Below are 13,862 nucleotides of genomic sequence, written 5' to 3'. Positions count from 1 at the left end.
AGGGAGAGGGAGAGGTAAAGAAAGATAGAGTCCTTGAACAGGTTCACACTCCCTACTCTCCCATTTCAGTGGGAGTCAGGCAGCCAGGAGAAGGGGGCTGCCCTTCTCATCCTCTCTGAAGCTGGACTCCAAAGCCCCATGTCCTTCCTCCTCCACCCCCACCTGGCCCCCTCCTGTCCCACTGGGCCAGGCTGCTAATGAGCTTACCAGACAGGGCGCATAGGAGTGATGCCAGGCAGATCTTGTTTCCATCCTGGGTCTGCAAAATCCATTAGCAGAAAAAACCCACCAACACTACCCGTTTTTTCCCCCCTTCAGAGCAAGGGGAAGTATTTGGCCCCTGGAAAAAGTTTGTTAAGGGCCACCTGCCTAGTATATGTGAGAGGTGGCAGACTTGGCTGGTTAGTTGGAATGAGTCACCCCTAAAACTGGGAGAAAAGGAAGTCAGCCCAGACAGTAAGTGAGGACCAGGGCCCCTAAGTAGGAGATCACATTTCCAGTACCAAAACCATGGCCTCACCCAAGATTTTTTTCCTGACTTGTTAGTACCTACAGGTTTTAGGACTGAAAGGAGTTTGGGTCAGTCTTGCCACCACCCTATGTAAAGTACACTGCCCATTCCCGCCCACGCCAGAAATCCAGCAGCCACAGCCATAGAGGGATGTTGTACCAACTCAGATTTTCCTAAGCAAGAACCATGCTTCTGGAGTACTTGCTCTCCATCACCCATGGCTCTTGATCTTGTATCCCTTCTGTGTGTTTCTGAAGACTTACAGAATCTCTAAGCAGGAAGGGGTCTCAGAAGCTCAGACCTGACCAAAAATAAACACAGACACACACATCCTTGACAGACAAGGATTTTGCCCTTCCTTGGGCCAACTCTTCTCCCAGTGGCTCCTTCTACTTTTACTACCTTTTTCCATCTGTTGCTACACGGGTCTGCCCTTTAGAGTCAAGGAGAATAAGTGAGAGGCAATAATGACCTAGAGGACAGAATGCTAAACTTGGAGTCAAGAAGGCCTGGGTTCAAATCCTGCCTTTGATGAATTGTGTGACTCTAGGGAAATAATTTCACCTCTTTAAAACTCAGTTTCCTCTTCTGTCAAATAAAGAGGTTGGATTAGTGACTTGCCCAGGGTAACATAGCTAGTGAGTGTCTGAGGTCAGATTTGAACTCAGGAAGATGAGTCTTTTTGACTTTGCAGCACCACCCTAACTTTGTATTTGAAGGGAAGAGAAAATACTGGTAATATTTAGAGCCCTAGCTCTAAATCTATTACCCTTTGCTAAATCTAAACTCTCTTCCATGATCCATTTGAAGGGAGCTATCATGTTCCCTCCCAAGGCTTCTCTTCTCCAGGCTAAACACCTCCAGTTTCTTCCATCACTTCTCATGTATTTGACATTGGAGCCGTCCCAACATATGGATGCTATAAATCTGAGTCCTGCTCAAAGTAGGGGAGACAAACAGTGCAGCTCCTCGGTCTCTATGAGGTTTTGGCTTGGCTCTCCACTGTCTGGACGGTATGTACCTTCTCTACACTTCACACGTGCGTCTTGCATTATGGGCAAAGACCCAGACACTGAGACTTTTCCATTGGATAGAGAGTCCATCCAAGGGGGCAGATTGTATTTCTATCCATCAGACAGGAAGCTACCCATAATGAGAGTACCCTGAGAGTCAGTAATGGGCCTCCTTAAAGGGGGAGATTCTGAAGAGCTACAACCAAGCTGCCCCCACTATCATCATGTTCTTCTCCCTGCCATCTTCCTCTCCCTTTTCTTTTTTTCTCTTTCTCTATTTCCCCTCCCTCCATCTTACCAGGGACAGAGAAATTTCTCAGCTTGTAGTCAGTATGAGAGTTAAATATCCATGGAATCCCAGAAGCTTTGAGGTAGATGGGCCCCCCACCCCCTATGGCCATGTGATCTAGGGCATTCCAGAGCAAGAATGCCCTCAATGACATCTTGGACAAGTGGGTATCCGTCCTCTGCTTGGAGACCTCCAGAAAAGTGGAGCTCACTACCTTCCTGCCTCTATTATTTATGACCCCCAGCAGGACAAGTCACTTATTTCTCTCTGAGTTTCCTCATCTGTAAGGTTAGAGGGTTGGATCATGTCATCCCTATGGCTTCTGGGGCCAAGCAGAACCAATCTAATCTTCTTTCAAAAGGTAGTCCATCAAACACATGAAGACAGCAATGACATTTTCACCATCGATGTCCCCAATAAGACTTCTCTTCCCCAAGTCCAACACCCCCAGTTCCTTTCACTGCTCCTCATGGGTCACTATGTCAAGGCCATTCACCATTCTGGTCACCCTCCTCTGGATGTTCCTGAGCTTATCGATGCCCTTCCTAAAATGTGCCGTCCAGAACACAATACTCCAGGTGTCGTTTGAGTGGGACAGAGGAAGGCAAGACAACCAGATACCATGCCTCCCTGTTGTAGCCTAAGCTCAAAACAGCCTTAGTTTTTACTGCCATATCACAGTTGATATATATAGTCCACTAGGACCCCCTGATCTTTCTCAGACAAACTGCTGCCTAGTCTTGCCTTCACCATCTTATACTTGTAAAGTGACTGGGACTCAAGTGTGAGACTTCATTTTGGGGAGGCTAGACCTGTAATCTCATTAGTGTAAGGAATTCCTAATGCAGACAGGCATCTGCTCTGTGCCTTCTCATCCTAGAAAGTTGTTTGGGGCACTGAAAGGGTTAAATGGCAAAGTGCCCAGGGCCACACAGCCAGGATGGGTCGGAAGGCTTTCCTGACTTTCAGTTTGGTACCTCTACCCATGTTACCACACTGCCTCTAAGACTTTACACAAATCCCTGGTAAATGGGAGCTTTTATGATGCTCAGTTCAGCATTTGAGGCTGTCCAGATCTTCTGAGATCCTGTGGTGTTAACCAGTCCTCCCCACAGTGAGTAGCCCTCATTAACCCCTACAGCTCTCTGTCCCCTTGGCCAAGTCCCTCACTCCTCTGGGCTTCATTTCCTCCCTCCTCCCTCCCTCACTGTATGAGTGGGTTGAATGGAAGGTTCTTTCTTCCCTGGCCAGCTCCAGATCCCACAGTCCTTTAATTTGGGATTATGACTCCACTGGCAATGCAGTCCTGTGCCCCTGCTTCCAGAACAGTCCCCTTCCGTCTGACTGGGGCTCAACCAACATTCCTTTCCAGTCAAAATCCTTGTAAGAGGTCCTGGGCTATTTCACCAGACTTTTTGTCCTGTCAAGTCTGGCTTAAAAAAGCAGATCACCTGCTAGGTCTTAGAGCTCAGTTTCCCTCTGATGCACTGGCTGGGACAGGACCCAATTTGGAAAAGAGCCTCAGTGCCTCTGGTGGTCAACTGGATCCACAGAACCAGAGTGCAGCAAAGGTGACAGGGACCTCAGGGACCACTGAGCTCTAGCCCTGTCCTTTAACACAGGAGGAAACTGAGGCTCAAAGAGAGGAAGGGGCCTTCTTTAAGATCTCTCTATGATTAGTGCTTAGCAGCACTACTGGTCTGCTGACCAGTGAACTGGTAAATAGTGATAACTGGGGTAACGTGTTTGTATACCCTCAATGAGAAAGAATGATGTGAAATTATGCACATAATGTGAGAAGCAATTACTGTACTTTGTGAACTGGCCTATACTCATCTCCCAGGGAGAGATAAAAGAGAGATAAGACAACATCCTAGGATGGTAGGATCCTCCATCTAGAGCTGGAAGGGGCCTCAGAGGCCATCTAGTCCAACCTCCTTATTTTACAGAAGAGGAAACTAAGGCCTAGGAGGCTAAGACCCTGCCTTCACACAGCTAGTGAAAGTCTGAGAGGGAATTCAAATTTAGGGCTCCTGACTCTGAGGCCAGCACCACTCCCACTACAGAAAGTTACAACCACATGTGTCTGTGGCCCCAAATATTCATCCCCTTATGGCTGACCTAGTGCTGAGCCTCTCTTAATTTGGCCGCCTTGTTCCTGGACCAGAGGCAGCTGATCCAGCACCAGTTCTTCCCTTGATGCCTTTGCTGGTGCAGAAGAGCCTGCCAGGCTTTCCAGCATGGAGAAGCCAGGGGCCATGAGAAGTACCAGTCCCCAGTCTCTAAAGGGAAGCTCCCACTGGCACAGCACTGCCAGGCTGGCACTAAGGGATGCCAAAGTACATTCACAGATGGTTCTGAGACAGAATGATCAGTGGGGATCATGGAAGTACCAGCAAAAGAAGCATTTGGGGAGTGATCACGGAAGACTTCATGGAGCAGGTGGTATATGAATATGAACAGAGGCCCAAGGGAACAGAGGAGGTCCAGATGAGTGTGTGTGCTGGGCAGGTGGCCAGGCTGCCAGGCACAGGAACAGCAGAAGCAAAGGCATGGTGGGGAAACAACATGGAGAGGGGATGGAATGTCAGGAAGTCTGTTTGGCTGGAGTTCTGCCCATGGAGGGGAGGAATGGAAGGAAGGAAACAAGCATTTACTGAGTGCCTATTATGTGCCAGGCACTTTGTTAAGCCCTTAACAGGCATGATCTTACTTGGTCTTCACAGCAACCCTGCAACATAGGTGTTGCTATTATCCCCATTTTACAGGTGGGGAAACTGAGGCAGACAGGAACAGTGACTTACCCAAGGTCATACAGCTAGTAAGTTTCTGAGGACACATCTGAACAACACAGGTGTTCCTGACTTCAAGCCCAGTGCTTCATCCACTGTGTCATCCAGTTGCTTCTAAAGGATTATGAGATAATACTCAGAAGGTATGGTGGTGCCAGATAGTGGAGGGCCTTGAATACCAAGTAAGGATCTGGTAGGCAATGGTTTTTGAAGAGAGGAGGGACACAGTCAGGCTGACGAATAAGGGAGAGAAACAGAGTGGCATAATGGAGAAAGGTTCGAATAGGAGTCAGGAAAACCCGGGTTCAAATCTTGCCCCTTTCACTGATTAGCTACGTGCCCTTGGGCCAGTCACATAACCCCTCTAAACCTCAGACTGTTCATTTATAAAACGAGGGCACCGGGCTCCATAGCCTCAAAGGTGTCTTCCAGCTCTAAAGCTCTGATCCTCTGAGTCTGACCTCATTGTGGTAGATGGAATGGAAGGGAAGGGAATGGAGACAGGGAGACCCCTAGGGAGGCTATTGCCATGGCCCAGGCACTGGGCAAGAAAGACCTTCACTGGGCAGCGTCCATGGAGAGAAAGAGGGTCAGAAGTGGGAGATTCCCAAGATGATCTTGTATTTAATTTCTAAGAAGAGTCTCTCTTCAAGGGAAGAATTTATGACCAAACAAGAGATAGAAAGCATTACGAAATTCAAAATGGGTAATTTTGATTACATTAAAGTCTTTGTACAAACAAAGCCAATGTAACCAAGATTAGGAGGGAAGTGGAAAATTAGGAAAGAATCTTTACAACCAGTGTCTCTGATAAAGGCTTCATTTTTAAAACAGAGAACTGAATAAAATTTATAAGAATATAAGTCAATCCCCAACTGATAAATGGTCAAATGATATGAACAGGCAGTTTTCAGAGGAAGAAATTAAAGATATCTACAAGCATATGAAAAAATGCTCTAAATCACTATTGATTAGAGAAATGCAAATCAAGACAACTCTGAAGTACCACATCTCATCGGTCAGATTGAATAAGATGATAAAACAGGAAAATGATAAATGCTGGAGAGGATGTAGAAAAACTGGTATACTAATACATTATTGGTGGAGTTGTGAACTGATCCAACCATTCTGGAGAGCAATCTGGAACTATGCCCAAAGAGCTATAAAAAAGTACATACTCCCTTTAACCCAAAAATACCACTTCTAGGGCTGTATCCAAAAGAGATCATACAAGTGAGGAAAGGACCCGTATATACAAAAATATCTATGAATATAATGGAATACTATATTGTGCTATAGAAATGAGGAACAGATGGACTTTATAATAACCTGGAGAGGCATATATAAACTGATGCTGAGTGAGGAAAGCAGAACCAAGAGAACTCTGTATACAATTACAGCCACAACGTATGTGTGACGGCTAACTCTGATAGACTGTATTGTTCCTCTGAGCAATACAAGGTTAGAAGACACCTCCAAAAGACTCATGATGGAAAGGGACATCCACACCCAGAGAAAGAACTACAGAGTCTGAATGCAGAGTGAGGCAAACTACTTGCTCTCTCTCTTTTGTGTTTTCTATTGTTTTGTCCCTTCTTTCTCACTGTCCACTCCATTGGCTATAATCCTTCTTTACAACTTGACTGATGTTTAATGTGAAGGTACTTGTAGAACCTATATTGGATTGTATACTGCCATGGGGGGAGAGGGGAGGAGAAGGAGAAGGAGGGGGAGAAAATTTGAAACTCAAGGGATTGTGGAACTGAATGTTGTAAACTAAAAGTAAATAACTTTTTTTCAAAAAAAGACTTCTCTCTCTCTCCCTCCCTGTCTGTCTGTCTCTCTTTCTTTCTTTCTCTCTCTCTCCTTGTCTCACTTTCTCTCCTCTCTCTCTCTCCCCATTTCTCTGTCTCTCTCTGTCTTTCTCTGTCTCTCTCTCCCCCCCTTTCTTTCTCTCCCTCCCCTTTTCTCTCCCACACACACATATGGAGAGAAAGAGAATATTCATTTACATATAGAGATATATCTATATATACATATATACATGTGTATGCTTTCTTCCCTTTTACAATGGAAGTTCTCTGAGATCAGGAACTGCAGAATTTTTGCCTCCGTGTGCCCAGAGCTCAGCACAGGGCCTGGTGGCACAGGGTAGGTGCTTAAATGCTTACTGAATTCCTGGAGCTTGAGGAGGCAAGCTAAGCAGACCCCAAAAACTGGCTGAGCGAGCTTAGCCCACTCTGCTGAAGATGCTGAAACAGGCCTCAGCTCAGAAAGCAGCTGTGCTGTCCCCCAGCATGGCAGGGTCCCAGAGCTAGCATTGCCCCCCAAACTGGGCTGGGGCAAGCAGGTCTTGGGGGGTCAGCCAGGCCTGGGAGGGGGCAGTCAGGCCTGGGGGGGGCAGTCAGGCCTGGGGGGGGGCAGCCAGGCCTGGGAGGGGGCAGCCAGGCCAATAGGACTCACCCCACTGCCTTCGGGCTCGTAGATGAGCAAGGTTCCTTAGTGTTGAGGTAAGAGGCTTAGGTCAATTAGCTCCCTCCCAATCCTGTGCTGGCTCCTGTATGCTGTTAAGGAGAGCTTTGGTAAAAATAAACTTGACAGCAGAGTGCTGAGCCTGCCAGCCCCATGCAGAATTTCCATGGGGTCTCATGCGGCGCTGTCCCACATGGCTCAGCCCCATACTCTCCTTCTTCCTTGGCCAGGACAACCGTCAAGTGCAGCCAAGGCAAGAGCTGCCTGCAAAAACAATCGTGGAGAGAAGGAGCTACAAAAAGCATCATAATAGGGCCTTGAGAATGAGATGGGGCCGACACATCATTTAACCTAATTACCTACAAAGCTTCAGCCCTCCATGAAAAAGCCCCATTCCGTAATAGAATTTCCTGATATGGAAATACTCACCCACACACAGGATGTTGAAACAGAAACCCTGGCTGACCGATTTATTCACCAGCTGGTCGGGCAGGCTGTCAAACCCCACATGGCCCGTGAGGGGGATTGTCCGGCAATTTTCATCCTAATTTGAGCAGGGGGAGGAAAGAGAAGGGGGAGAGAATAAAAATGATGACATTTTGAAAAAGGAGATCTGTGTTTCACTTCTCCATTCAAACATTCTCCACCCTAGGGAAGTAACACCCACCCAAGCAGGCTGTGTCATTTCTTCCCTCTGCTGCCCCCATCCCAAAAGAGCTCAGCAGTTACAGAAGAAATCTTGGCTCCCCCCTTCTCCTATTCATGAAAACTCTTCCCATCAGCTCCAGGTGGGAACTCAAGGTGGGGAAAGCAGCAGCCTTCAAGAGTGAGCACTTGGCCAGTGGGCTCCGACTCCTGGGTGTGACCCAAGGATGATGGCAAAAACACACCTTGCCCCTCTGGGGTTCAGTGGGTTCTGTCCTCTCCTCTTGGAACTAGGCCTACTCCTGGAAAACACACTCCCTGAGCTCAATGGCTACTGATATTAATAGTGTGACATGGGAGAATGAGCACCCAAAGGCTGAGGCAGGTGGATGGGGTGTATGTGTGTGCACACGTGTTTGTGAGTACGTGTGTGTGTGCATGTTTGTGTGTTCATGTGTGTGCATTCATTAGGACAGCACATGTCAGAAGGACTGAGAGAAAGAGGGCACAATGAGACATTGGGCAGAGTGAACATTCTGGAAAGTGATTTCCAACTGTGCCCCCAAAGTCCCCAAACAGGACATTCTCTTAGACCCTGTGGGTGAGCCAGTGACTGGGCCCACATCCCAAAGGGATCCAAAAAAGATGGAAAAGGACCCAAACATACAAAGAAAATTCTCTAGGGGCTCTTTTCAAACTGGAACTGAAGGGGACACCCACCCATTGGGGAATGGCGGGACAGATCATGGTATGGAATGTAATGGAATGTCACTGTATCACGAGAAACCCCGAAATGCACACTTTCAAAGCAAACTAGGTCTACCTTGAAGTGATGCCAAGTGAAATGAGAATGGGGGGAGCCATTTAGAAAATGTTATCAGCACTATAAAGCCGACTTGAGGGGGCATGAAGCTAGAGGACTAAGGGGGGGGGCACATGGCCCTCCCCCACTCCCTACCCCCACCCAAACAAGCATTTTGAGATATGGCCAATGAGGGAGTCTGATTTGCTGGACTAGAAGGGGTTCTTTTTTTCTTTTTTCCTTGTTCAGTGGAGGGTTGGGGGAAAGGGGAAGGAAAAGGAAGCAGCTTTTATATGGTGCCTAGTATGCACTATGCATCATGCTAAGCACTTTACAAATATCTCATTTGGTCCTCACAATAACCCTGTGAGGTAGACACTATTATGAACTCATTTTACAGTCAAGAAAATTGAGGCAAATAACAGTTAAGTGACTTGACCAGAGTCACACAGCTAGTAAGCTTCTGAAGGGGGAGGGCAATGGAAGGGAGAGATAATAATGAATGCTGGTAAAAATTCATTCTTTGTTTTCTTTTTAAGGACATGAGCTTCTCTGTTAAAATGAGGGCTCTTTGAGATTAAAGACTTTCACTTCTGGCTTTTTATCCTCAGTAACCAGGACAGCACTCAGGACATAGTGAGTGCTTAATAAATGTTTGTCAATTGGCCGATCGATTGTGTATGTATGAGCACAGCATCATGATAGACAATTCACCCACACAGCCACATTAACAAAAGGCCAGGGCAGGGTTGGGGGGTGCATCTGAGGTGAAAGGAAAGGGAAAACTGGGGTTTGCCAGTAACAGGACCAGACAAGAGGGGAAGATGTAGAACAGGACAAAATTTCCTGAGTTGGGTTCGGTATGATCGAGGTTTGAGCTGTTGACAGCAGGAAGCCTGAGGCAGTGTCCCAGGCTGGGTAAACTGGCTGCTCCCAAGTTCTGGGTCCCTGCTAGAAAGGGAGGGCCTCTCTCCAGAGGCTGCCCTGCTCCTTCTTTTCCTCTTAGAAGCTAGAGCTGATAGTCACCGTTTGGCACAACTGGCACCCCCAGGATCCCTTGCCGAGAGATGCCGCCAGTATCACATTTCCTAGAGTTCCTGTGGGCTGCTTCTCCCAGAAGCCTCCTCTCCCCTCACATGCTCCCATTGGCTGGTATTGGCCCAGGCCTCCTTGGCCCAGGGTAGAGGCTCCAGAGAGTGGAGAGTCAGTCTGCCTGCTGCCTCCTCTACGAAGAAGGGCTTTGCTCTTCACGGAGCAGGAACTCCTGGGAAGCTTCCTATACTAGGCCTGCTCTGGCTCTGTGAGCAGTGAGCGCTGCTTCACAGCAGGGCCCTCAGCTATCCTGACAGCTCCAGCTCATTTCCAAACACTTGTTGTTTCTATTCAAAGAAACAAAAAAAAAGATGTGAAATCTCCCACTGCTAGGCCCTCCCTTGTGTGGATGAGGCAGGGCCTTAGGAGCCAATGCACTTTCTCATTAGGACCTTAAGCCACAGCAGCATCCCACACTGGGACAGCCCCAGCTGGGTTTTCCGGAGCTGTTTTATCACCCCTGACTGCTCTTCCTGTCTCTTTAGCCAGCCAGCATCCCTGGTACAGGAAAACCACTGCGAACCCAGAGAAGATTCCAGCCCAGCAGGTGGGGGGTGCCAATGACTTTGTGGTCATGTTTTTAAGCAGTCATTTAATAAGAATGTACCCTGTATGCCCAGTCCTGAAAGAGGGGCTCACAGTCAAGTTGGGGAGATAAGACAGTCCAAAGTCAAGGGCCAAACTGCACGGTGTGGGCTTGGAATGTTATAGGTTGAAGGTCAGAGCATAAAGATATGGGTGGGATGGGGTGGTTTGGAAATCACAGATGGGGGAAGAGCCCAAGCAAGGGTGGGGAAGAAAGAATAAGAGTGATATTCAAGAGAACAGTAAGGAGACCATCCTGGTGGGAAGAAAAGGCTTATCCAGAGGAATACTGGGAAATAAGGCTTGTTAGACAAGGCAGGGGTCAGATTATGTATGGGCAGCTAGGTGGTATAGTTGATAGAGCACTGGACCCAAAGTCAGGATAGATCTGAGTTCAAATCCTGTCTCAGACACTTACTAGCTGTATGGCCCTGGGCAAATCACTTAACTACTGTCTGCCTCAGTATCATCAACTGTAAAATGAGGAATTATTATAATAGCACCTACTTCCCAGGTTTATTATGAGGATAAAATTAGATAATATTTGAAAAGTACTTTGCAAAAAGTTCAAAACACTAACTCTTACTATTACTAGGTTTGACCTTGAATGTAGAATAGAAGCATTTAGTTAACAGGGGTAGGGAGCCCCTGCAGGTTCCCTACCCCTGATTTAGTAGCAGCAAAAGCAAAAGTGAGGCAGTCTGTGCACATATATAATCCATCTCAAATTATTTGCCTTCTCAAGTAATGGAGGGGAGGGAGAGAATTTGGAACTCAAAAGGATAAAAAAAGGAAAATAATCTTACAAATTACAATTATATATAATTTGGAAAAAAAACAAAATAAAATTTTGTACTTAAAAAAAGAAAATAAAGTATGCATCCTGGGCATCATCCAACTGTAAATGTGTGACAGGAGTAAGTATTTGACAAACAATGAAACTGAGGGCTAAAATAAAACAAAAAAGGAGGCAGTCTGGGTGTGAGTAGCAGTTGTGTGTGAGAGTGAGCAGGTCATTTACTTCCCCTCTCTTGGCTTCAGTTTCCTCATCTGTAAAATGGGAATGATGATAATAGCAGTCCTGCCTCTGTCACAGGGAGGAAAGCAATTTCTGACACTTAATGTGCTGTGTACGAACAGAAGCCTGAATTCTGCAGCCTCTTGACTAGGACAGTGATAAGACAGAAGCAGGGAAGACTGTTTTGCCAAGGAAACGGCTTTCCTCCTAGGTCAGCCCTTGTCTTTCCAGACAACCTGAAAGTCATTCATATCAATAATAAAAATAACTTTTAAAACCAGTAATGATAGCTGACATTTCTATAGCTCGTGCATGGCTTGTCAGGTGCTTTACACAGGTGATCTCCTTTGAGCTTCATGAGAGCCCTGGGAAGCAGGTGCTACAGATGTTATTAACCTCATTTTACAGATGGGGAAACTGGGGCTTAGAGAGTGAAGGACTTGGCCACCTCACTGAGGTGGGAGGTGGGATTCAAACCCAGGTCTCTCCTGACACTGATTCCTGCAGTCTTTCCATTATGGGCATCCTAATAAAAGCTTAATGAATACTGTCGTGTTTTTTAAAGCCTACTTGTCCATTTACCCTCCGGAGGCAGGACAGGTCACCAAGTCGGGTAGCAGGCTTCCAGAGCCCTTTGCCCACAATGACCCTGGGAGGATGGCCACTATTCCCATTTTATATGAGAATAGGGTAAGGGACTCACCTCCTTAGGTCCCACAGGCCTGACGTGCCAGATGGAGCCAGGAGGAGGCCCTGGCTCTCCTGACTTTCAGGTCCACTATCCCTCATGACCCCTAAGGCAGAGCCCAATCTCAAACTAGCAGATTGGGTTCCTTGGCTTGGCTAGAAAGACTAATTAAGGGTAATTAGCTTGCCCAAAGTCAGCCAGTTAGCCAACAATTAGTGAGGGAGAAAACAAGAAGAGATTTTGGAAAAGCTGGTATCTGAAAGTCATACAACAATTAACCTACTGTATGCCAGGGACTGGGGAGACAAAGAAATGAAGGAAACAGTCCCTGTTCTCAAGGAGCTCTTGGTCTAATGGAACAGGAGACATGCAGAGAACTCCCTCCAAACAAGGTGTGTCCAGGATAGCTTGGGAATAGTCTCAAATGGAAAGGACTAAGATGGAGAATTGGGAAAGGCTTCATGCCAAAGGTGGGATTTGAGGGAGGCCAGGAGGCTGAGATGAGGAGTTCCTAGGAGAGGGCCAAGCATGGAGACCAGCCAATGGAAATGTTCTGAGTCAGATGATGGAGTGTCCATCTGCAAATTACACTAAAAGTACTGGGGAACTCAAGGTGTGGAAATTTACTCCAAAAATATTCAATGTCTTTTTCATGTTAACTGAGAGTTGAAGGTGGAGCCTCCCCTCCCCACCCTGGATATATTTGCACACTTTTTTGCCTTAATAAGTCAAAGCTGAGTCTTGCCTTGAGTCTAATAGGAGGTAATATATGTAAATGAGATCATATACTCAACACCCCGAGATAATGAAGGTAAATGAGACGATATACGTAAAGAGCTTGGCAAACTCTGAGGCATTATTCAACGTTAGCTATTATTATTGTCATTATTACTTCTTTGATAACCGAGGATTCTGCAGAACGTCAGTCATGCCACTGAATATCAGTTTTGACTATTTAGGGCAGTTGTTATAAGGAGTCACAGTTGGACTGATACCAGCTTTGGAAAAAAAATCTTTTCTTGCTTTCTCCTCTGGATCAAGCAAAGCAAATCAGTGGATAATGAAAGGCCCCCATTAGCAGGGTTACAATTCCTTGAGGTCTCACTGAACTTCTAACAGCACACAGTAGGTACTCTACTAATACTACCTACTGACTAAAGAAAGCCATCTCTGGGCAAACTGATAATGCTCATCAGGTCTAGCGATGGCAAGGTTAGTGTGCCCAAAGGCCATCTTTATGATGTTCACTGGGTCCAGTGATGGCAATATTAATGTGCCCAGAAGCCACCTTTGATAACAGTGGACACCATACTGGTACACAATGAGGTCACCCAAAGCTTTCTCATCTTGGCCCACACTCGGCTGGACCCCCAGGACACAAAGCCTCTCCATTCCCTAGCAAAGTCTTTGGGCCAGCCAAAGTCACAGTAATGCTCTCGGCAGAGCTAAAGGGCAGGCATAGGAGAAGAGAGCTGTTCCTTTGAGCGCCACCCCCTCACCCCCACCCCCACCCCACCACCACCTCTCCTGCTCCATTTCCTGTTTTCTCCTCGACTACAGGCACCTCCACTTTCACAGGATGGTTATCTATCATATTTCATTTTGTAGGCAGATACGGCCCTCTCCTCCTCCTTGCTGCTTCATTAAAGACATACAATTGAGTTTCTGATCAAAAACCATCAGGTTCATTCTCCAAAGAGGGAGGAGGAACCAGGTCTCTGAGCTGGACCTCTCTTAAACTGCTGTTGCTCTGAAATATAGGCAGAGCCTGCAGAAAGCCCAATGTAGCTAACACAGCTAGTGAGCAAGCAAGATTCAAGGCCTCTGGGGACTGACAGTCTCAAGCTGGCATTTCCCATGTCCCTCTGAAGCTGTGTTCCCCAAGCCAGTGACATTCACTCTAAAGGATCTCTCTCTTTCTCTCTCTCTCTCTCTCTCTCTCTCTCTCTCTCTCT

At 46.8% G+C, this 13,862-nt stretch overlaps 1 protein-coding gene across 5 annotated transcripts in view; it reads right to left on the bottom strand.

Annotated features, from left to right (window-relative positions):
• The window catches only part of SEPTIN6 (septin 6), a 58,998-nt gene that overhangs the window by 33,976 nt on the left and 11,160 nt on the right, over nucleotides 1-13,862 (bottom strand). For 4 of the 5 annotated variants that reach the window (XM_069102179.1, XM_069102177.1, XM_069102178.1 and 1 more), the window contains exon 2: nucleotides 7,507-7,621. In XM_069102179.1, the coding sequence (XP_068958280.1) occupies nucleotides 7,507-7,621 (115 nt within the window). Of the gene's footprint in view, nucleotides 1-7,506; nucleotides 7,623-13,862 lie in introns of those variants that run through there. The other variant, XM_069102180.1, reaches the window with a different exon arrangement.

Source organism: Petaurus breviceps, unplaced genomic scaffold (genome assembly GCF_028583685.1).
Source record: "Petaurus breviceps papuanus isolate PSGF00001 unplaced genomic scaffold, PetGlider_PUasm1.0 532, whole genome shotgun sequence".
Taxonomy (NCBI): Eukaryota; Metazoa; Chordata; class Mammalia; order Diprotodontia; family Petauridae; genus Petaurus; species Petaurus breviceps.
Note: the sequence above shows the minus strand (reverse complement) of the source record. Positions and strands in the feature narration are given on the sequence as shown.